The 24619-nt window shown below is 40.1% G+C and overlaps 1 protein-coding gene across 1 annotated transcript; it reads right to left on the bottom strand.

Annotated features, from left to right (window-relative positions):
* Positions 1 to 674: 674 nt before the first annotated feature.
* On the bottom strand, positions 675 to 23740 carry DNAJB14 (DnaJ heat shock protein family (Hsp40) member B14). The gene is made up of 8 exons (XM_059469785.1): positions 23432 to 23740; positions 17648 to 17822; positions 8656 to 8801; positions 5485 to 5670; positions 5042 to 5136; positions 4279 to 4388; positions 2886 to 3058; positions 675 to 1238 (listed from the first exon to the last, which is right to left on the bottom strand). The coding sequence occupies exons 1-8, from the start codon at positions 23562 to 23564 to the stop codon at positions 1114 to 1116; spliced, it is 1143 nt and encodes a 380-aa protein (XP_059325768.1). The 5' UTR covers positions 23565 to 23740; the 3' UTR covers positions 675 to 1113.
* Positions 23741 to 24619: the final 879 nt, after the last annotated feature.

Raw genomic sequence — 24619 nt, 5'->3', positions numbered from 1 at the left:
CATACCCTACCTCTTCTGACAAGTGATAGGGCTCTGACCATAGGAGCACACTGCAAAGCAGCAAAGCATTTAAATAGTTGGCAAAAGGGTTGAAAGGCACATAGCTTGTCCTTAGCAAAATTTCCCTGTTCCACTTAGGGCGCCCATTGAGGAATCAGTATTGGGACCTAGCTTGAAATAAAAAAGTAGTAAGAAAATGGAAGCCTGCCAGGAAAAAAAAAATTAGGTTGCCTTTTTATTTTAGTTTTAAAATTTTAGTGCTGCATGTTTTCCTCTACCTTTCCAGTGAAAATTAAGGAAGCTATGGAGGCATGTTAACCGTATGTATGGACTTACTACTACTGGAATACCAAATGGTAGAGCTGCTGTAAACTGTTGCAAGTACTAAAAGCAATGTTTATAATGGTCTGTACAGCATTTGCAAATATTTACTTTGAAAAGAGATTAGTGTAGTTCTTATTTTTCTCAGCATTGCTTAGAAATGCTAAAAAACGACAACAGCTAAACTGCTACTCTACACCAGATCAATTTACCCCAACAGATATTTAGGAATATATGCCATTATATTTAAAAATACCAAGTTCCTCTAAGTGGTAAACCTAGAAGATTTTACATTGAGTTAGAGATAAAATATTAAAAATTATTGTTTCAACTCCACACACTTGACATCTGAATAGGAGTGATGTAATCATACCATTTATTCCATCAGTGAGACAAAATGTAGTATGGAACTAAATTTCTGAGATTTTTAAATAGAAAGTCATTTAACTCATATATACACAAAGAGTTCTTTCCACAGATATTTACATGGCAAATATGTTAGAGGAGAACCACTATGACTAAGTCTCTATAAGTATAGCATCCTTTCTGAGCTATTCTCTCTGCTGAAAGAATTCACAGAAGCTTTGAAGTAAAATCTAAACAATTAAAGTTACCTATATTTCACAGTAGGTAAAGAAGCCATTAAATGATATTTCAGCATAAGGTTTCTGGAAACAGCTACACAGTAGAGTTTTACATCCACCCTCTTTTCCAGCATCCATGGTGAAACTAAATCTCTTCTCAGTTTCAGGAGAGATAACAGCATAGGTAAGATGTGTGTGTAACTGTAGCTCATCCTCCTCGGTAGAGGCTGGTCAGCCGTTCTAGTTCTTTGCAGTTCTCCATGGACATGGACTCTGCTTTCTTTCGGAGCCGGTCGTCTCGATAGACTTTTGCTGCATAAAGTAAGTCTGTTTCTTTAAGGAGAAAAGAGAAAAGAGTTTTTTTGTTACAAACTGAATACTTGGCACATGACAGAGCTGTACAAAACACCTCAGGTTGTAACCCTTGCCCTTTTTTCCTTCTCGCTATTCTAACTTCCCTCAGGTGCCACTGAAACAGCACTGCTACAGTTTTCCTTTGCTGGATCTTTGTAACATTTCCATCTTTCTGAGCAGGTAAAGCTGTATCAGCCTTCCAGCTCCCTCAGAGTTCATACAGCAGTATCTGATTAACACGAAAAAAACACACCCTACAAAAATCCCCTACTACTTCTGTCAGACCTCATTAAACATTACAAATATAGGCCACTCTCAGTGATCCTGCATTGTTATTGATACCTCTAGCAACTTGTCTGTGCCCCAAAAAATCCAATCTTAATGTTAAGCCCTTTACTTCAGCTGATGCTGATTCAGACTGTCAGTGTTCAGAGCTATTAATAATTAAGAGCTCTCTGTATTATACTGGTGCTCAACAGCCTGACATTGCTGAGCATTGTAATTCTGTAAAATCTTTTTTGTCACTTCAACTCAAAATGCAAGACATTCTTAAATGTCAATTAACCCCAGATAGATTTTAACTGTCAAAGAGAGTTAACACACAACAGGTATTTTAAATCCATAAAACCACAAAATCAGCTGTTTCTATAATCAGGATAAAAAGAAAAACCATTAGGAGCCTCTTACTCAAAATCAGTTTGGGTAGTTTTCACAACCTGATAAATGACAAGTACCAAACAACTGGACTGCAGAGACTAAAGCTGGACAGAAACATGTGATCGGACTCAGAGAACTACATTCTATTTGCTTCTAGTCTGTGTACTGACAGATCATGAATGAATTATTTTTCCAGTTTTCTATGACTGAAGCTCACCACATGAAAAGTTAAAACCATCTGGTTTCAAGACTGATGTAATTTTAGCAGCGCAGTTCCCACAGAGCTCACAGAATGGTCACAGATAACAGAATAACTGGTTAAAATTGTTGCTGATTGAGAAAAGGCTGCTGGTGCTCTTCAGTATTCTTATGCTTTAACACTGAATTCTAGGTTTCTGAAAAGAAGTAACTCATTGTATAATATCAGACTGGAGAAACAGATGGCAAACTAAACTCCCTTGTATTACAGGATGTGCTGCCTGTCCTTGGTTGCCTGGAAAAGCAGTGTTTGTATGTACTGTGGTCCAAGGCAGATTATTTTTTCGTCTCTCTGGAAACACCTATGTAAGCTTCTGGTTTATTTATTTACTTGTATAAAAGCACCTAGGGAAATGAGCTATTGCTATGATAAAGTAACGTGGCAGACATGAGAATTCTTAGAAATTGCAGTGAGTTAAGGACAAAAGCTTTGTCATAATCAATTGAGTGTAGTCTTTAATTTTCTGAGAAATGGTCACAGCTAATAAATCAGGTTAAAATTGCTGATAATTTGCAAAGGGTTTTTAGATAACTGACTAAAATTCAAAAACTAAGTAACACTGGGGACAGTTTTAAAGTGAGAAACAGCAGGGGACCTTACACTTACTTTTGCATTGAGATGTTGTAATAATACAAGCACTTCCATCTAGCCTCAGGCTATTTTTATACTAATGCATGATTTAATGAAATTACACACATTGCCAAACTTACTTTGTTGCCTCTCCTTCCAACAGTTATTACGAATGTTGGATACATAATCTTCTTCCACGCTCTTTTCCACTTTCTGTAATGACACTCCTTTGTATTCATTTCTAAAGTCCTTATTGACATAATAAATGACACCCAAATTTTCTGTCTGCATTTTTATGGTCTGCCCTGTACTTCTGCAAAAAAGGAGGCAGGGGGGAGAGAAAGACTAAATATTAATTTGATTATTGTTTTAACACCACAAGTAGACTTAAAAAAATATTGACATTACAGAATAATAGCAGCACATTCCCAAAATTGCCATTCTGAGACAAATAATTAAAAGAATGGCTCTATAATCTGCTAGAGAAAAAAATTATTGCACTTACCTAAACATTAAACTTCTGCTGCCAAAACACTTGATCTCAAAAAAAAATCCACTTTACTAAGACACTTATTTCATACCTCTTTAGCCAAATACAAGTTTTAATAATAGAAAATTACATTCAAACTCAAAAGAAACAGGTCACTATTCTGTAGCAACCCAGTACAGCATCTCCATTCTGAAGTGTCTGCTGCCAGCCCTGATAAATTCATTTTCCTGCTGGCATTCTGTAGATTAAAAATCAAAGACCGGGTGCAAACATTTAGGCAGAAAAGCTTTTCTAAGCATTACAACAGCTTAGCTGCAGAAGGGAAAAACATCCTACTCCAGAAATAGAGAACTTTGAAAAACAGGAGAAAAGAAACCTCTCTGTTGAGGGGTTCTGTAAGGAACTAAGGCCCTTTAAAACCAGTGTGGTGAGTGGGCTATTTCTACCAGCTAGCTGCATGCTTGATTCAAGTTACTTATTTCTCAGAAGATAAAAAGGTTTAAATATCCTACTGTATGAAACAGGTAAGTTTAACAAGTAGAATTCTTCACAAGAAAAAGAAGATTTTACCATCACCTAGAATGAAGCAAAGAACAGACAATCTTCCCAGCCGTCATCATGTTTACCACTTAAATGAAGATGAGAAAGTTGCTTTCAAGTTCTTCACCTTCTACAAACACAGATTACCCCCAAAAGAGTAATGAGCCTTAGAAGATTTCAGGTTTTGATAACTATGTTGGAGATGCAAACACCTTTGCAACACGCCATGTTGCATGGACCCACTGCCTTGTACTAGACCTCCTGAACTCCAGGTACTGCTGACCTCTCTTCTCCATTACATTCTCACAGCATGTTCTTTGCATCTAATTTTTTTAAAAAACAGAACATGTTTTTCTGCTTCATCTACACCTTCCCTCCCTTCCTTCACTGTGGGAAATCAATGATCAACTACGGGAAGACTCTCCACAATGCTTCTAAGTGGGAGAGGGTGATCACAATACCTTCCCCTCTGCTTTAAGGTGATGTAATTAAGCATTACTTACGATCTTGGGTATAAGGCGTAAGGAGGGTTAGATACCATCAACTGGCTCAACAAGGAGACAAAGATCAACACAATAATAGGCATCAGCTGAATGACCATAGAGAAACCTCCCTAAGGAACAAAACAGATTCAAGTATTTCATAAATCATCAGGCAAAAAGGTAAATCTGACAATACTTAATGCTAAGTGTGACTTTTTGCTTTAAGCCTCAAAAGCTGCTAGGAAAACAGTAACTGCAAACGCTTTGGTATTATCTGAACTTTCAGATGCATACACAATATTCACACAGCGCTCAGGCTGCAGGAGTTCATGGGTTAGTACATACACATAAGCAACTACCACATAAAAGCTGGATTCAGCTACATTGTATGCCATGATTTGGTCTTATCTATACAGTGATATGTGATTATACAGGACTAGAGATAATTCATGGAGGTGAATACTGAGCCATAAGTTCAATTCTTACTTCAGCCCGAATAAATTTTTCTATGCATACAAGGATTAGTGGCCACAATTAGTGGCACATATAGGTTAATAATACCAGTCACCAGTAAGAGAATGACATACAACATCAGGTTTACAAAACCAGGCTATTACCTTCTCAAATTTGCACACCTATTTATCAGTCAGTAAGCAAACCACCCACTGAAGATTAAAATACCCAACTGGCAGGTACAAATCCTCCTCTACAGTACAGAGCTCCTGTACAATCACAATACTGAAAGCAAATTTTGTAGTTTAAAGCCATTGGTGCTTAAACTTACATCACCCCTCTCTTCCTCCCTCTCGTGCCCACTCTGACGGTGCTGGTTTGGATGGCTGTAGCCAGCACGACCATTAGAAAATGAGTGTACACTACCTGGGGAAGGAACATCCACATTAAAATCATGTACAAAAACACTGTTTAGAGGTCAGTACAGAAGCAACATAAAGCACTTTACATTACTGCTCAACAGCATATAAAACGACATTAAGGTATCTTGAAATTTCAAAGTTGTTTAAAATAAGTATTTTAAGCTGTATGATAGTAACCCCAAAGAAATGACATTTTTGGGATTTAGGAACACTTGAGGGAAAAATAAACTGATGCAGATTGTAGAGTTGGGGTTCAAGGCTGGCTGGAATAATTCTACTATTTTATAATGTCATAAACTCTAATGACACTTTGGCAGTAAATCTCGATTATTATGCTGATGTATACAAATACCTGTTGGAAAGGCCCCTCCAAAAAACATGTTGAACAGATCCTCTGGAGTAATATCTGCCTCACAACCTCTATGGAAGTTGAATCTGCCATTGCTAGGGTGATTGCAGGTTTGCTCTTCACTGCCTGTAAGGTCATACTGCTTTCGTTTCTCTGGATTACTCAGCACAGCATAGGCATTTCCGATTTCTGAAGCGAGGAATAAAACACAACTCCCATAAATGCATGATAAAAGCTATTCCAGCATGAAAATTGCAATTTCAAAGTCAAAAATAGGCAGCAAACGATGCAATTTACTGTATGTTACAAAACAGCTACAGTAGAACAAGGTCCAGAAACATCTCCACTTTTCTTAGAATAGCTTCCACAAAGTTTCCCACCAACGCTATCCAAAAGCCTTTTATCCTGTTAAACAAGGCAGAAGGCAGGAGAGCTTTGTTTCCTTTTCTAGGGGAACACCTACCCTTGTGGAAATGTTCTCTCTCACTGCAGTTACAAAAAAAGCATCAAGCATTACAATGAGACTCTGAAGCTGAGTAACTGCAGTTTGCTCTAGCAGCTAGCTTAAAAAACCTTCAAGGACTCAGCAGGTTTTCTTTGGTTTCATTTGGTAAAGTGGGCATTTCTTGGAATGCACCAACCTCATTGTCTACAAGAGTGTGAATGTATTTTTCTTCATGCTTCTGAAGGTATTTGTGGGTTACATGAATAACACAAAGTTCTGCATGATGTAACCTGAGGAGTCGAACACGCATGCATGACAGGAATGTGCTCCTCAGGCGGTCAGTATGACCTCAGTGTTTGGAGGGCCTGGCCTGGATGCTTGTCCCTGTTTATGCTATGGTATCACAAATGAACAGCTTCCATTTTGCCAGTAGAAGGAAAAAACCCCACTTAGGTAAACACAGAAAACATCAGCAAGAAAACCCACACACACTGCTGACTTTAGAAGCTTTTTTCTTGCCGTGCACAGACATAATGATCTTACAGACTGATGGAAAGTTTGTGTTGCCACTTGATGAACAATCTTCACTCAGTCATATCTTCATTAAACCCCTTCTGCCTTCCTCTCTACTCTCTCCTCCAGGCCTCTCCAACAAAAGAGTTCCTTTGCAGCCAACCAACCCAAGGCACAGGGATTATGATTTTCAGTGTTGAAAAGCCATCAGTCATCAAAAGTTCGTGAAAGGTGCACCACTATAACCTCAACACAGGCAAATAAGACTGTGGCTTTATAATTAATATTTTAAACACTATCCAATCTAAGCAAAAGTTAATGAGTTTTCGCTACAAGTCTTCTAAGATGCCCTTAGGAAAAAACCTAAACAATTCCTTTAAGTGGAGGAGAAAACCCAAATAAATGAAGCCTGGTATTTTGAACTGCAGCATGATACAAACTGACATCAAATATTGCTGTGTTGCTCAGTATGAGGATAAAATAGGTAGTAAAAATTTAGATTATCCCAAGAATTAAAAACTAAGAGAGATAATTCAGGTGACTGCACATAAAGTGAAGTTACCCTACTGTCACAATATGCCTGTTTGTTACTTGCTTTTGATTATCTGGTGCTAATTCACAACAGATTTGATTCCAATATAACTTTCTTTTCAAAAAGGACATAAAAATGAAAAAAAGGTCACTGCTCAAAACTTTCACAGGAAAGATTTTTGATTAAATTGATAAAAGATAGCAGAAGTTATTACATTTGCACATACTTTTTGATTTAAAATTCACTTCAGTAAGACTGCTCAGTACAATAGAAGTACTAGGTAGGTAAAGATCTAAGTACCTTACCTATCATGAAATGCCATTCTGTTTTATAATGTGACCTTTCCTTAAAATAAAGCATTATTATGAAATAAAAACTATTGTTAAAAACTCTTTTTCTCAGATTGATGTCAAAAACTGATCAGATATCTTTAAAGGAAAACTAAACCATAAATTTACTCAGCCATACAAAAGGTTACGATAATTTCAATGCAAGAAAATGCCAGTTGTCATGAAATAATTTTTGGGCAATGAGATTCCCCTACAAAACTTTCTGTTCATTTACTCATCTAGTTAAAAACCAGAAAGTGAAATTCAGCTGAAGAAATTAGACTTGTACAAAGTGCTCACATTAAATAAAATATTAAGAAGCTGATTTTTAACATTTTAAAGATGATTTATTTGAAATGCTATTGACAAGGAAGAACTATTTTATTCCCAGGGCCTGAGACAATTTTATAGGAATAGTATCTTTTAGATAAAGACATCACAAGGCTGTATTAAATGAATCAATAGCAATCAACTTTCCTGCTCTCTGTATCTACTTTTTATCTGGAATTGTTAATATATCATTATAATTACCTCTTAAAGTCTGTATCAGAAGTCTTGCTCAGGACTTTTTTTTTCTTTTTTTCCCTCCCCAATTTTAAGTGTTTTATCCGAATGATTTTTTCAAATGTCTGCATGTAAACCTCACACAGGAAAGAAATAAAAAGATGTACCACGATCAGATTGTTTATGCATTATCATTTCTTACAGATTCACATTTTTCTTCATCTGAGATGAAGCTGTAGTTTTCTTTAAAAAGTTTTTCTTCAATAACTCCCCTTGTGTAGGACTAAGCTAGGCAGCCTTAAATAAGGTCAAGTCAGACTGTAAGTTCTACCTAAAAAATGGTCAAAGGCAACTACTATTAAGGCCATGATTGAACTCAGGTGTTTTTATGCAGGAAAAGTAGTAAAACTACAGACATCCAAGAAATTCTAAGGAAGAGGCAACTTAGTGTGGCACGTGATTCAGAAAAAAACTGCATTTTGCTATCAAGGATTGCTTTCTTTTTTATCTAGCTTAAGTACAGTAAAGATCCAAGACAATAAAATTTGATAACTACATTAAGTCAACAACAGTAAAAAAGAACAATTGGGTTTCACAGATAAAGTATTTCTTCCCTGTATTGAACATTACAGTTAATTTTCTGAAACCAAGCCCTACTGCCAAAGTCCATGTTCTTTATCTTTACTTCTAATATAACAAAGGTCAAATATTTTCTTGAATAAAAATGTCAGTCCAACCACAGCTAAAAAACACATTTACATTTGTAAAAATACAAGCAATCAATGCAGATAAATATGGATTTGGATGAAGTTTAATGATAAAAGAAATTTAAAATAAAAATGGTGTTTTACTTTTAAAAGCCTCTGTTGCTCCAGGTGCATGGTTTTTGTCAGGGTGGAATTTCAAAGCAAGTTTCCTATAAGCCTTCTTTAGGTCTTCTTCACCTGCATCCTTTGACACTCCAAGGACTTCGTAATAATTTTTACATTTCTTTATACTGCAAAAGAAAATTATGTAAAATGTTGCAAGCAAAAAGATGTAAAAGTAATGGGTTAACACACAGCTGTGAATGAGATCATACACTATACTGGTGCATTATATTACATCTTTTGCTTTCAATATAAATTATTTTTAAAATATCCACTCTAGAAACAAAGAATGTCATTTTTTGATAATAAACTCACTATTGAGCTTATTATGTACATTTCTTTTACTTCTACTGTAGAACTACCATGGTTATAAGAAAGGGTTTTAGTTTACAACTACTGTAGCGTTTTCTCATCCACAATTACATTAATATTGCTGTTAATAATGCATAAAAAGAAGGTTCCAAATTTATTTTGCACAACTAGCAGGTAGGAAAATGTGTTTTGACTGTAAACAGCAAATGCACTTCAGTATGAAGGATATAAACAAAGCAAACAATACCTCCCTTTCTCCAAACTAAAGCCAAATCCTACCATCACTCAAGCATTCAGTTTTCAGGGAATAAAACATGGGAGAATACTTCTGCTGCTGGGAATGCACCTGGATCTTAACAATCTTTCTGTAAGTGTTTATGTAAATTCAAAGTCACACTATCAGCTCCAGCAATTGCATATTTAGCTTATCTCATATAATCAAGTATAGCATTTTTTAAAACTCAAACCTCAGGAATATTCTTTTTGTAGGCTGTCTAACCCAGACAGGAAAAGCAAAATCTGGAAATGATATAATGATTTAGTACACTTCTCAATACCCCAGAAGAAAGAAAGAGCACTTAGAGGAAAAGTGAGAACATTATTTCTTTGTGGGCAGCAAGAACTGATCAAACCAGTAAATACAGCTTAACAATCAAAACAAATTACATAAGTAAAAATTCAGAAAGAAAAGGCTGAATCCCAAACTTGCACTGCAGAAATAAGGCACACTGACACGGGGTGCATGCCAAAATAAATGGGCTGGTCTGAGCAAGAAATAGAAATAACATCCAAAAATACTTTAAAAGCTTCATGTGAGTCTTTCACATGGCTGTAATTGTATCTGCATTCTCTTACATGCACAAATGTCTACATAAATTTGGGTTTAATGTTTCCAAGACTATACACAGGGCAGCCCTGTGTATTGCAAGGGGGCAAGCAAGCCTTTGGCATTCTCATGGAATCCTGTAATTAAGGGAATGTGAGCATCACAAGTACAACCACACCATCATGTGTGGTCCATCCTACTTCACAGATTGATCAAATCAAATTTCATTTGAGGGATCCTGTTTCCTGTGTTCAAATACAGAAGCTTTGATGGAAGCCTCGGTGCAATGCTCACAAGAGCACTGAATTGAATGTATGCAGGCAGCTGCCAACACAAACATCCTGTGAAATAAATATGGCTCATTATATTGAAGTAACATTTAATAAGCTCCAATTAGGAAGCTGATAGAGCTAACTAAAAAGAACACAGTGAATCCATCAAGAAAGGTTGGAAAGAAAATACATTAAATTATACTCGTGAGTACTGGAAGCTCTTTTTGGTAATCTGTACAAGCAGAAAGAAGTGTGGTAGTGTACAGATCCCTTAATCCATAGCCTCAATGCTGGGATGATTTATGAACTGTACCAAGAACAGGTAGCTTTATGTAAATGTCTAACAGTATCAAATTAAGCTTTTATTTCATGAAATTGCTATCTCAGCATCCAATCTAAGTTCTCTTCAACAATTGCTTCTGAGATATCTGTTTGTGGGCCAGACTCTTCAGAACTTTGGTTGATATAAAATTACATAGCAAGCCGTCAATGTTCAGCAAAGTTGTTATTGTTTTAGCATTAAAACTCTGGTGTGAAACATTCATTCCTGTGTTTTTAAGCATTGTGCATCCTCAACAACTCTCTCCTTCAACAGCATATTGTCATTTTTCATGGGGAAAAAAAAAAACCACAGAAATGTATTTATTTACAATATACATTCATTTCACAACTCTAGGATGCCAAGAGGAGAAATATGGGAAAAAAAAAAAAGAACAATGCAACAGATGCCAACCTGTACTTCTAACTCCCCAAAACCCACTTGAGATTTCCTCCTGTTCACAACCAGTGGATGCTCCACAGTGGATGACCCTCAAAGGAGAAGCAGCAATGGTGGGTATCTACCAGAAGATCTAAAGGATTAATGCAATCACTTTCATGCAACAGCTATCCTGAACCTGGCCCACAAATGAGGTATTGTTATTACTGAGAAACATGTTCAGCCAAAGTATAACACATTTCTGTTTTTTCTTTGCAAGTCTTTCCTAAAGACTTGCAAAGAAAAAATGAAAAATTTTACAAACACAAATGTGGAACATGCATATACATATAGAAATTTTGCAGTTTAGCAGGACTTTGGATTAGGCAGATCAAGTTTTAAAGCTAAAAACCATTAAATGATCTTACAAATGCACAGGGGCCAAAAACCATACCTAAGCCGGAATTTTCATCAGTGACCTTATGCTATGAAGCCCTTACCACACTGTGCCATTAGCCAACAGTTTTACACCATTGCTTGGCCACCTCAAGGCAAAAACCACCTGGACTGTAAGCTGCCAGCATCTGGTTAATGCAGTTTCCTCCTGGGAGGGAGTCAGTGACTTTTGCCAGGAGGTTCCTGACAGAACACAATTCAGGGCAATCATAACAGGGTAACACCTCCATTTCTCCCCCCTTCAACTGAGTTCATGTGAGTTCTGCACCAAAACTTGCACTGGGGATGATAGGACAAGCAAAGATGATTAGAAGGTGCTTTCCAGTTAAACAAAGTTATCAGTGTTTGTGATGTGCTCCTGAGAAGCAAAACTTTAATGCACCACAAACAGAACCTGGAAAGTCAGTCAGGTCACACATGGCTGTGCAGCCACAAGGCTTCTCTAAGACTGCTGGAGCACACAGCCCACCCTTGGATGCCCCAGCACACAGCCTCAGATGCCCCATCCTTCCTCATCATTTAAGAGATGCTCCAAGTCTTCCTCCCCAAAAACTCCATTCTCCTGATGAGAAATTTCTCTCCAGCTGCTGGAAGCTGTTGGAAGCCATGGCCAACTTGATCCTTGCCCCTCAAAAGATGCAGACATTACCGGACATATTCCTCACCTCTACTTTAGCAGACTGACCTCTGACAATCCTCACTCAGCCAGAAACCCTCACCTGCACCACTGAATTATCCTGTGGAGATTTGTCATGGGAAGGCAGGTGGCACTTTTCTCTTACTACAGGGCACAAAAATCAGCTAGTAAAGGCAGGGAAAAATTAAGGGTAAAATTAGTGGAGGTTCTGGAAAAGCTCCATCACTGATGTTACTGCTCACTTTCAACTGCACCTGAAACCCCTCCAACACTCTCAGCATGAACAACTTTCTGAACGCTGCATTTCAAATTGTTGTTTGTTTGATCTTGCTGCCCTTAAGGCACTGCAGTTCCTACTGCTAGTTTTCTTGCATACGTAAACTCCACGCAGACATTTCTTTTTAAAATTCTAATGTACACATCACTTGCCTACTAACTGCCCATTTTGTACTGAACAGGTTATATTTGTTTTTCTTTATTTTTGATTTACTTGAAGTTTGGTGTTTTCACTGATACTTTGCTTGGGGTTTAGGCTTTTTTGTGAATTGCTTTTCCTGTACTTTTCATTTCTGGTTGGATCACTTCTGTATCTGAATTACTATCATATTATTTCTGTTATTTCTCTCCTGTTGAATTGTTAGTCCCTGGCCAACACCTTGGCACTGTCCTTCTGATTAACAGATTTGCTGGCTGTTCCTGAAAAACAGAATAGACTTTTACAGAATAGACTTCTCAAACTGCAGAAGAGCAAGTGATGGCGTACATTCATGCCCAATCTGTTGACAGAAGCATCTCATCACCACTTGCAAAGCTCCACTATCCCAGCTTGCAGCTGACAAGGCACCTGCAGTAGAACTGGTCAGCCAGCTGCAAACTGCAGCACCAACAACTCTGCTGGATGCTGGGCTCCTCTCCATGCTCTCATGGCTGACAGCAGAGGAAGCCCTTCAGGTTCTGAAACAACTCTTCTCACCTGCAAAAACCCAAGGGCTGCCACCACTGGTTCTCCTCACAAAATGATGTGATCCTAATGCTGTGCTTGTCAGATCACTTTTCAAATCTACAATTCAGATTAGGTCAGCACTGCCAGCTTTTATCAGATTAACAAAACCTATCAGAGATGCTTGCCTTACTGTATCAAATACCTCCAGCAATGCACAATCATGAAATTTGGAGTATGAGGAAGTATTTCAAAGGGTCTTCCAAAGCCTCACAGGAACAGCCCAGAAGACAAATACTTCAACCAGAAGCATGTCAAGGGAGCCACAATTATTTCTCCCAATGGTAATCTGAACTGAGCAGCACAGTGAACAGCAATGTGAATGTTAGCGACAAAGAACCCAGCAAGAGGAAGCTATACTGACTTCTGATCCTAGAGTTGAGCCAAAAAACACAGTAAAATGCAGACCAAAATCTATACAGGTCAAATTTCCAGCTATGCCAGAGAGCCTGATGCAAATGGTATCTTGCAGCTGAACTGGTAATGTGCCAGTCACAGTCTGGTGACAAACATGGGCTGAAAGAAGTGCTCTAGATTGGGAAGAGAAGGTCACAGCATTGTCAAAGAACTCAAGCTGGTATGAGCATACCCCTAGTTTTTGAAACAAATGCAGCAGAACTCTCAGACTTCTGGTGCACTGATAGATTCAACAACACATTAGGGTGCTTGTCTTACTACCTTGCTCTTGGATGTACCTGATCAGTTTGTTTCTATTGTGTGTATCATATGAAATAGTCAAGGCTGTGTTTACATCAGCATACTTTTCTCCAGAATTAATTTAGTATTTTATTTTAGTTATGAGCTTTCTGACAAAGTCCATCATGTCTTCTCTGCCACTTTTCTGTGACAGGCTCTATGACTATGATTTCCACCTTAATTTCTCAACCATTCAACTGAATATTTCAAAAACTCACGGCAGCTCTACAGCCTAATTAAAGGCATGCCCTGATTTCTCTGCTTTGGTGGTTTGGCTTTTTTTAACACATACTGATTGCTCTTATTAATCCACTTCCAATTAATTATCTTCTTGACACTATGGTAGAAAAGAACCAATATCTTTCTTTTTGCTGGATTTGTGAAAGTGTCAGCAGAATGCTTGGAAAAAGTCAGTCACACAACTTATACTCCTACTTTGATCCATGAAATGTGTACAGGCAATTTTTTGGTTCACTACATGAATTCAAATCAAGCTACTGATTATTCCTGACCACTACTCGATGGCACTTAATCCTGCCTTGCAAGATTTCTACAGAACTCATGCCTCTATTCGTTTGGTTTGGTTTTATCTCAAAAATCCAAATACAAAACTTGATTATTGTGCTTTCTTCCAAGAAGCTGGTGCTGGCAAGGCAGGAAAAGCAGTATTCCACCACAGTTTTCACAAGACAACAATGCAAATTTAGCATACTAGTAGTCATGGCAGTTTTCTTTCAGATGTCAAAAAGGCAATATGGAATACATGCTATGGCTTATTCACTAAAAAAAAAGAGACCAAAGAGGTCAAACACCATGTGCATTTTAAGATAATTTAAAAAGACCCTGTATAAAACATACAACATGAAAATGCCTCATTTTGTTGTGCATGTGATTCTTACACATTTGTCATAAGCTGACATTGCTTGTGTAGCTTTCAGTTGCCTAGAGACCTCTAGAGCACTTGCTCTAAGAAGGCATTAAGGCCACTGTGGGTCCTAGCGTATTTCTGCTGGTCTCCTGTCAATACCTCCCACATGCAGGTCACCTAAGGGTGTTAAGGCAACTTGATCCAGTTGTCAGTGACAAGGTAAGGATCATTAAGAAAAAGATGCACGTACTACAGATGGGATTTTCAAAGCATTTCCACTAAAAAGCAACAAAGTGCTGCGGTATCTCTCAACCTTCAAACTGTCACACTGAAATAGCAAGCACAGCTCCCACAAAGAGCAGCATTACCCAGCACTTATGCAATCAAAGGAAATATGTTACATCTTACGCTTCTCCCTGTTGAGCAGCTTGCAAGCTCACGTAATACTCTACAGAACTGTTATGGTAACTTGCTAGTGATCAGTGTCCCCTGTGTATGTGGAAAAAATGAAGCCAGCACAGAGGTGCTTGTTTGTACTCATAGCTACTCACATTACTAGAGTAACCCTGATGAAAATTAATGCAGCTAAATTAGTTACATTGCTCCAAGCATATCCTCACTATGCTTCTTAAATCTGCTGTCACAAACAAATTCAAGATAGCTGTACAATTCCAGGAACTTTATTCAGTGATCCCAGCCAGGGAGCTCAGAGTCAGTCTCTCTGTCTGACAGCTCGGTAAAGCTTACAACAAAAGCATTGCAAATGGCATGGAAGTGTAGCTGAAAGCTTTCCCTATGTCTATATTCAGTTACTGAACCAAGAACTCCTAAAGGGAAGAATATTTGAGGATAATGACCTTTTGAATCATGCACATGCAAACCACTCTGTTTGTCCGATGTCCATGGTGAGTGTCAGAATTGATTGAAGTCTGGAGGTTTTGCTACCTTGCTGGCTATAAACTTCTTCCCTTACAGAAAAAAAGACAACAACTGGGCATGAAACACTGTTTAAAACCACCTCTTTTCACACACAATTTCTTTAATCAATTCAAACATCTGAAAACCGTTCCACTGCGGTACAGCAGAAGCATATGGTGGTGACAAACTCTATTCTCTAAAGAATACCCTCCCCAGAGGGGCATGTTTCATTTAATTGGAAAAATATGGGGCCTGGCTGAAGCAATATCATATGCTGTCTGTCATGTTTCCAACTAGAAAGGTCACTCTCACTGTGGTTTAAACATGAACTTTCTCTCAGTTATCATCACTGAATGTGTTATATTTTTCCATTTAGTTTTAGGCCATTTTTTGTATTTAATTCTGCTCTCATTGGCAAGGCACACGTTTCTTAATTCTTAACCACAAATTTTTAAAGTGGTTTATGTCACTAAATAATAACATGACGAACATTTCAAAACTTTCAACATGATCACTCCACAAATCTAAACAAAAAATTCATCTCTCTCTAAAGGTTCATGAAGTGCTGTATTAAAGGATGGCAGCATTCCCCGAGCAAAGGTGAAGACATTGTTTTAACACATGATTTTAAGTGGTATGTTAAACAAACAAACATGGGTTGTTCTGTATTACAATCGCTTATTTTGCAAATATCTTGGTAGGTTTTAAAACTCTGTATTCAACATTCAATGTTCTTGAAGCAATGTTGCATCAATATTATTCTCAATGTGTGATTCTTGAATACCCCCAACTCTGGTCCTGATCTCAACAAACTGGATTAAGTGTACGTAGCATTTAACAAATCCCTTCGAGAAAGCAATACCCAATACCACAAAAGCCAATCAGAGAAAAAAGCTAGCTCTACAACACCATTTCAGCCAAGACAAAGTAGGTAACATACCTTCTGCTAAAACAAACAGACTGATCTTGCAGGGAGCCTGATGTCGAAGCAGACTGCAGCGCAGAATGGCATGTCACAGGTGAGTGACTATTGGCACCAGACAGCACTCCCTGCAGCAGCTTTTTGGGAGTATGTGAAATGTCTTATTTTGACCTAAGCCACATTTACAGACGACTTCTTTCTGGATATTTTGTCTCACACGTGTGTACGAGCATACATTCTACAATCATTTTAACAAAAACATACAGGCTTATCCAGGCTTTACTTTAGATATATCACAAAAGGTAATAACATTAATTAAGCAGAGATGATGGTCAATGAAAAGCACTAGTAAATAACACCAAGAGGATAATCATGTGAGACCTGCTGCTGTCTACCTGCCTGAATGCAGAGCTTCTGTATCAACAAAGAAAAACTACTTCTTTCCTCACTGTTAGCACAGCTGAACAGATTTCTGAAATGCAGGAAGATCTAAGATCGTATCAACAGAAATATACATTTCACAGATGCACACAAACCCCAACCACCCCAAATTTCTGTTATGCACAACATCCAATACACACAAACTAGGAGACAGGGACCTCTTGATTTCCCTTCAAGCTCCCTTGAAAATATGTGGGCTAGGCTTATGTGAAAATACCAGGGTTTGAGCTGTGAAATTTCCTTGCTATATCCATATTTCTTTAGCAGAAACCTGGGCACATATGAAACAATATTTTTCTTGCTCCTACAGCCAGCAAGTACGCAGTAATAACATGACTTAAGACTTACTTGCCTCAAAAGGGCATTTTTATTGACCTTTGTTTCTTTTCCCACATCCTTTCCTGATGTCACTTCATCTTAATACTATCAAAGCTGCACTAAGCAGAGTTTATACTGCAACTCAGATGATGTATTCTAGTGCTTCTCAGACATCTTTACATTCAAACCAAAATAATTTAACATTTGTCTAAGACCAGTCTGGACAGCAAGATTAGCTTGAAAATAAACTTTAGGAGTGACCGTGTATCTTTAGTATAAAAATACTGAATAGAAACACTGCCCTGCAAGTTGTACAACAGAATTTTCATAACTTTTTCCATTTACCATGAGATCTACTCAGTAACTATTTTGAGTATTATTTTTCCATAAAGTAGCCTTAATATTTTGAAGGAGTAGCATCTTTCTTGCAGAAAGTGACAGCATCTCACTCAGTGTTTAAAGCCAGCAAAACTCCTCCTTCCAGGCAAAGTTCAGTACAAGTAATCCCTCTGAGATAACCTCACACTTCCTGTGGCTCCTTTAGATGACAGAATCGAAAGGGTAAGTAGATAATACACAGAATGAAAAGCAGTGACATATTTAAGCCATACCTTAGTACTCCTTCCATTTGGTCTTTGTTGTAGCCTTTTCCACTTTCACCTGCAGCAGATGCATTGTTCTCCTTCATGCTGTTGGGCTTACTTTGATCACTGTTACTGGCTGGTTTCCGGCAGTAAGCGCCTCCCCCAGCAGTGCTTCCATTCTTCATAATAGCTTCCAACAAAACTGTAAAAACAACAGTATACCATAGTATCATTACAGGTATTAGTGAAAAAGTCAGGCCTCTCAAGTATCTCAGATGAGAGCACCACATGACAAGACTAGCTGCTACATCCTCCTTCCTTACTGATCACCACTTAGTGTCACAAATTTTGTGCCAAAACTATGGAACAGTGTTTCAAAATTAGTAACCAGGCTCCTCCCATCTGTCTCTGCCAAGGTAATGTAACACTGCAGAGAATATGCCCAGGTGCTTCATTTCTAGATGTTTTTTAGAGCCACTGAACCTGTGCCTTGGGGTGAAAACATCTGAACACCTGAATAAGCAACTGCAAATTGAAGAAGAGGAACTAACCTTGCAGAGGATCAGCAGAGGTTAGACTATATAAAATGCAAATCATTCCACACAGACATCAAGCCCATCTCCAGACATTTCAGTTCCTACAGTACATACCTATCTGTAACCTGAGTCATTACTGCCACAAACTGATGCTCTATTCCTTCCAGGCAATATCAGCTGAAATTCAAACCACTGTTAAAATGCCACAACCAGCAAGGACCAGCCAAGTACACCCAACTCAAGACCTGAAACTTGAAAACCAGTTGGCTTCTGCTAGTTCTTGAAATCCTCTTTCATTCCAAGTTCCAGCAGATCTCAAATGTAGCAGTCTGAATAAACATTATACACAAAGTCCATTTCTGTATATAAGCCTGTATTTCAGGGGTATCTGTCTTAGCAATGAATCAGAAACAATACCATTCTAACACAAGGGACTGCACAGAAAGTACAATATAGATTAAAGATTATTAAATAGTCCACCTTTCCTGAAAACAGATTCCTTCAGAGCAACATGGCAAACTACATAAGCTAAATTTGCTTCATAAAGAAAATTAGTTACTATCTGCATTAAAATCCACTAATAAAAACTGCTAAGGAAAAATGTCCCATGAACTGTGAAAGCACAGCACTTTCTTCTAGAAAGCCCATGGGAAGAATCCTTAAGAATTTTCTCCTAAATTAAAAAAAAAATTCTCCTCTGCTTAACATAGTCTTTCTTAGAGCAGCAGAAAACTGGGATCCTATACATCATAGCTTGTGTATCACAGGAAGAAAAGAAAGTGAAGCTTTGTTGAAAAGGAGAGCCACCACTTCTTAAAAGCTCCCCAGCATTTAGTTTTACATACACTTATTAGTGAATAGCTACTCTCAGCCTGAACAAGAAAGTCAGCTGACTTCAGAGCCAGTCCTGCCCTCCGCCTGCCTCAGCCAGACTCGTGGACTGATCAGATCAGGCTCTTTACAGCAGATACAAGGAAACAACTAAGCTTTAGATGTCTAGTTGTAACTGAGGGGATGCTCTCACTACAAATGAAATCTGGAGCTTGAAAACAGGAGAGCTACAGTTGCATTATGGATTATAACTGAAGGACATATTGAATATTTGCAATACTTTATTCTAATATCCTCCATTGCGGCATATGAAGTTCTGAGGTAAATGAAGTTGTAACAACTCCAACGAGGTGTCCAGGTCTGCAGATTAAGAACTGATCAAGAACAGAGCTTTGAATGAACAGACAATGCCCTGCGAATGAAGCATTTCAATCCCAATGCACTCCAAAGAACTGCTACCAGAAAACATAACAAAAAAATAATTATCTTTCTATCCAGTGAGTATGACATTTAACAATGGCATTGCACAGAATCCTAATGCACATGTGGCCTTCTTGAAACAATGCTTGCTCCAAGTTTTGCAGTTCCTCCTTTCATATTGGTATTGCCCTAGAAATTTCTCATCCCTGCCCCAACATTTATGCAGAAGCTGTGGGAGCAGAAATGGCAGAAACGCAGGCATGGGCCATGGTTTGCATTTTTAACGTGCAGCGTTTCTCCACAGAAAGCGTGGCTCTAAGTCTCTTAATGAACAGGTTTGGTTGCAGTATACTTTAATAAACATCACTATTTTCTAACCCCCTTCTCAGACCTCATAATGGAGCTGCATTGCTGAGAATACAATGCAGGATGCTTAAAAAAATAAAATTCAAATATATCAGTGTGAACTTCTTAAAATAGCAGGACACAGCATACACAAACATGCTATTGTCCTACACTGAAAAAGAAAACCACACAAAGGGTATGGTGCCATTGTTTCCTTCAAACAGAAGATACAGTTTAGGTATTCAGAAAATACTCTGGCTCTTCCATGAACTGCTGGTGGTAAAACCAGCTGTTAGAATGTAATACTAACACTGCATTTAAGAAAACTTTAACTGTGCATCTAGTATTTCAAAATAGGGCATACAGGGAACCAAAGACTTATTTTGTTAGCAGGTAAGGCAATGAATCTTATCTCTGAGTGTGTCTGAAGCCTCTGTTGTGTGTACTATTACCTGCTGTTGAATGAAAGATCCTTGGACTACATTTGATTCCATTATGCATTGAACATGACCCCCCTCCTCCCCCCACTTTCACTAATGGAAGAATTCCGTTTAATTCAGAATTCGCAACAGCCTAAAAACTAAATTGACATGCTCCCAAAAAAATTGTTTGTAAAGGCAGCATCAGAAATGGGGCAAGAAAATCTTAAGAAGCACTAAAAAAATAAAGTTTTCCTTAACATTATTTTCTGCCTCCAAACTGAATGGGACCTAAGTTTGAAAGGGACATTTTGTCCTTTGTTATCTTTAAATTCACTCTAAAAAAATCTTTCCCAGACAAGCAATTAGGTTCTGTTCAGTTGCAAGATGAATCCTTGGCAAAAACCAAAATCAAACAATTTTCTAGCAAAGAATGACGTCAACATGGACACTGCTACTATGAAGTCATTAGCTCAGTATCATTAAATAAGCACTGACCTTACATTTCACACTAGTAAAGCCCTAAAATAGCACTGCTGCAGTCAGCGTATTTCAGGCAGAAGCTTTGTTTAGCAAAACTAAACTTCACTGATGACTGAACTAGTGCTGAATGCCCTCTAAATGTAAATGTTGCCAAAAGCAGATCACACATAGTATTGTTTTAGAGACAATAGTTAAAACGTATTCTCTGCCCTTTTGTAATCCACTACAACATCAGGAGGAGGAAGCTCCCACCAGTAAAAGATTCAGCATTACCATTCTCATTGCTTTTATGACTGACAACTTTGTGAAATAGTGGGCAATTGTTCTCAAAACGATACTAAAGGTACAGCATATGAAGAATCTGCAACTTCAGTGAGAAATTAGTTCAGCTACCTTCCAACCCACTCCAGAGAAACATAAGGGAGCAGAGAAACATAAGGGTGCAACTGGGGCTGCACCACGTTGTCCTAGCACCATAAAAACCCAACACATTATGACTGTAAAATAAGAATTTGTGTTAGAACTAAAGGGGCTCACAAAACCTTAACTACTCCTTTCTCTCTGGTATGTGCTATGACACATTTTTGGTTACCTGAATTATGAATTACAGGTTGGATTTTTTCCTTCATGTGGGCCCCCAACTAAAAGATGCCAATGAGAAAAATTTAATTTGTTCTTAGTGTAAAATGCCAGCTGTAATTTATTGCAGCCCGTCCAGAACCTGTTCTGCAAAAAATACAGTCTGTGTCCCTGCACTTTACTGCACTTTTAAGAGGGCCATTTAAGTGCCTCAAACTTTAAAACCAAAATAAATTCAATGAGTTGGTGTTGTTTTGGGAGGAAATGAGATGACTTTAGAAGATTCAACAACCTCCACAAATAGAAAACTGAAGCATAGAGATATTAGATGTTTACAGAGTCCCCTAATTTCTAAGTACCTAGTTCAAATCAGGCCTAAGGCCTGAACTTTTTCAGTGGTATTAGGGCACCTGCAATTCTCTTTAGCTTCAGATGGAGCTTTAACTGCCCCACAGTTCCACAAATCAGGCCCTTGTTTCAAGCTGAATACCTGAAAAACCAAGCACAAACAATTAGCTGGTCACTAATGGAAATGGTGTGAACTGACTTATTTAACATCACACAGAAATTCTGGGAAGCTTTTCGTTGAAGAAGACACAATTCCCCAGATTACAGCCCACTACCATAAGACCAAATTCTTTTCCCCAGGTCTGTATCTCGTTTGTGATTGACTTGGCTAATTTCCACAGTGACTAAAACAAGTGTCCTACAGACAATAGCCTAATTAGCCATCTATTTCTTGCACTGAATACTTTATCATGGTGGTTATGTAGTGGCAGTCCTACTTAAAAAAAACCAAAAACCAAATGCTCAAAACAAGTCAGATTTTCTTCCTGAAATCTGCTTTAACTCCTTGAGATATAAGATAACAAGCTGTGTGAAGCAGATGAAGCTATTTGCTCTCCTTGGTGAAAGAAGCTGAATTGAAATCCTCTGCCTGCCTGCCTCCTGACCAAAACAGATTCCAAAAAGCTCCAAGTATTTTCACACGTCATGTTCTCAAGCCACAGAAATTTAGGGGAATATGACAACATCCATGCTGTCTTGCAAAAAACAAAACACTTGAAAAAATTAAATACTAATTTAAAAAGTGTCAGCAAAGTCTTCATTTATTGTTTGCATAGAAGAAGTCAGGGGATAGGAGGCCCAAAAATGTTCACTGCATCTCCTCACAGCAACTTCCAGTTAAGATCTGGCCTCACACTTCCGCTGCAGAAATGGCAACTGCTGAGGCCTTTAACTGGTACAGGGCACTGAAGTTGTTCCTACTCCTTGCACAGCACAGACCACGTAAGTGAGAACCACAGGAACGCAACAAGTCCCTGCTGTGTCCAAAGGTGTTTTGAGCTGACTTCTGGCACTGTGTGACAGAAAGGCTCCAGGACAGGAAACAGTTCTACATACACTGAAACCTTACTGCTGTTCCTTTGAAACAATTATTTCTAAACACTTTTTGCTAAAGGTAATATTTTTTGGTTTTAGTACGGAATATTCAGGAGAGCTAATTAGGTCTTGGGGATGCCAAATATTCTATTTTCTCTAGCAAAGGTAAACCCATGTGCAATTCCTATGTGGCTGCTGTACACCCAAAAGAGAACCAAACCCGAGAAAACCCAAACCACAAGTATATTAGAGAATGGAGACACAGACCACAAATATATTAGAGAATGAGGACACGGTCCACTCTGGAGCTGCAGCTCTCATTGCAAGCTGCTAGAGAGGGGTGATTCACAGTGACAGAAAAGAAGCCAACCCAGCCTGTCTCGGCCTGGGGCCTGAGATGCCCTGATGTTAATCGGGGCTAAGCCTCGTCTGTACGGCTGCGCTTTTACTGATGCCTGTAGGGAGGAGAGGAATGCAGGCGAGGAGCTGGGTCGGCCCTGGGAGATCCCCGCTGGCACCGGGGGAGGCAAACCCACTCCTCCGCAGCGCCTGACGCCAGAGTCATGCACCGGCGGCGGAAGGCACCTGCCCTGAGCGCTGCTCCCGGGCACACACTCCGGCCTCCTCCGCCAGCCGAGCCGCGCACCCCGCCAGAGCCCCCGGGCCGCCTCTGGGGCCGGCTCCCGCTCGCCTCGGCCCGCACGGCCCCCCCCGGCGCAGGCCCCCCTGCGCCCGCCCTCCTGCGGGCCCGCGGTCCGTCCGGGCTCGTCCCGACGGAGCCGGGCAGCGGCAGCGGGGAGGGGGCCGGGCTTCACCTCGGGCCGTCTCGGTCGGGTAGAGCTTCTGCGCCTTGTTCAGGAAGCGGAGGGCGCGGTCGCGGTTCCCGGCCTCCAGCGCCTCCCGCGCGATCCCGATGCACTTCTCGGCCTCGTCCCGGTTCCCCTCCATGGGCTTCTCCTTCCGCCGCCTCCGCCCGCCGCAGCGCAGAGAGAAGGGGCCCGAAGCCAGAGCGGAGGCGGGCGGGGCGGAGGCGCCGAGAGCGGCGCGGGACGTCAGGCGGGGCCGCGCTCACTCCGCAGGGCTCATCCCGCCGCTGCCCCGGCGCTGCCGCAGCCCCAGCGCGGCGCTCGCACCGGCGCCAGCCCGGCCGCCCCTTCCGGGCCCCGCCGCGCATGCGCCGCCCCGCCCGCCCGGGGCTCCGCCGCTGCCCGGCCTGGAGCGGCTGGAAGGGCTGGGAGCGCTGGGATCTGCCCGGCCGGGAGCGCAGCCGCCCTCACGGCCGGCCCCGCGGGGGAGCCGGCTGCGATGGAAAAGTACCGTGCGCGCTGCCGCAGCACTGCGGGCCCGCACGGTGCCACCGCTCCCCGTGCCCGACTCTGCCTGACGGTGCTCATTAGCGGCTGACTGTAATTAGTGACAACAGTCCCAGCCCGCAAGGAGTGCTGTGCCGCCAAGGAGGGTGCTGGTCCGGGGAAGCAGCGCAGCGCCAGAGGAGCGCAGCTAGCACAGGTCTCACCGGCGTCTCCGATCTAGGTCACCGCCTCCCAGCCACAGTGCTGCAGCAGAGATTACTGCCTCCAAGAGCTTAGGGAAACACGAGAGCCTACTCTCAGCAGAACCAAGTCTATTTGCAGTATTTCATTGCGACTGCAACTCTGTAAGGCACGGAGCTTGCTACCCCCAACTGCACGCCAGTAACCATTCCCCCTGCCTTAACAAAAGGAAGTTTTCCCTTACCACAACAGGCAGGGCTGTGCTATATGAAATGAACTAGCAGAGTGGGGGACAGCTGAAGGTGTGCCCAGACCTCCCTGTAATCCACTGCTACTGAGGATTCTACTGCATGGCACAATTTAAAGGGTGCTGCAGTACAGTTCCTGTTTTCATGAATGCCTGTCCAAAGCTTTTGCAAGCTGAAACAGTTAAGAGAGGCCCTGACACGAAATTATGTGAAGCATGGAATTTCAACATCCCTTCAGCTTATCTTACGCTCCTGCATGACA

This window comes from Ammospiza nelsoni, chromosome 4 (genome assembly GCF_027579445.1).
Source record: "Ammospiza nelsoni isolate bAmmNel1 chromosome 4, bAmmNel1.pri, whole genome shotgun sequence".
NCBI classification, from domain to species: domain Eukaryota; kingdom Metazoa; phylum Chordata; class Aves; order Passeriformes; family Passerellidae; genus Ammospiza; species Ammospiza nelsoni.
This window is presented reverse-complemented; position numbering and strand designations above follow the sequence as displayed.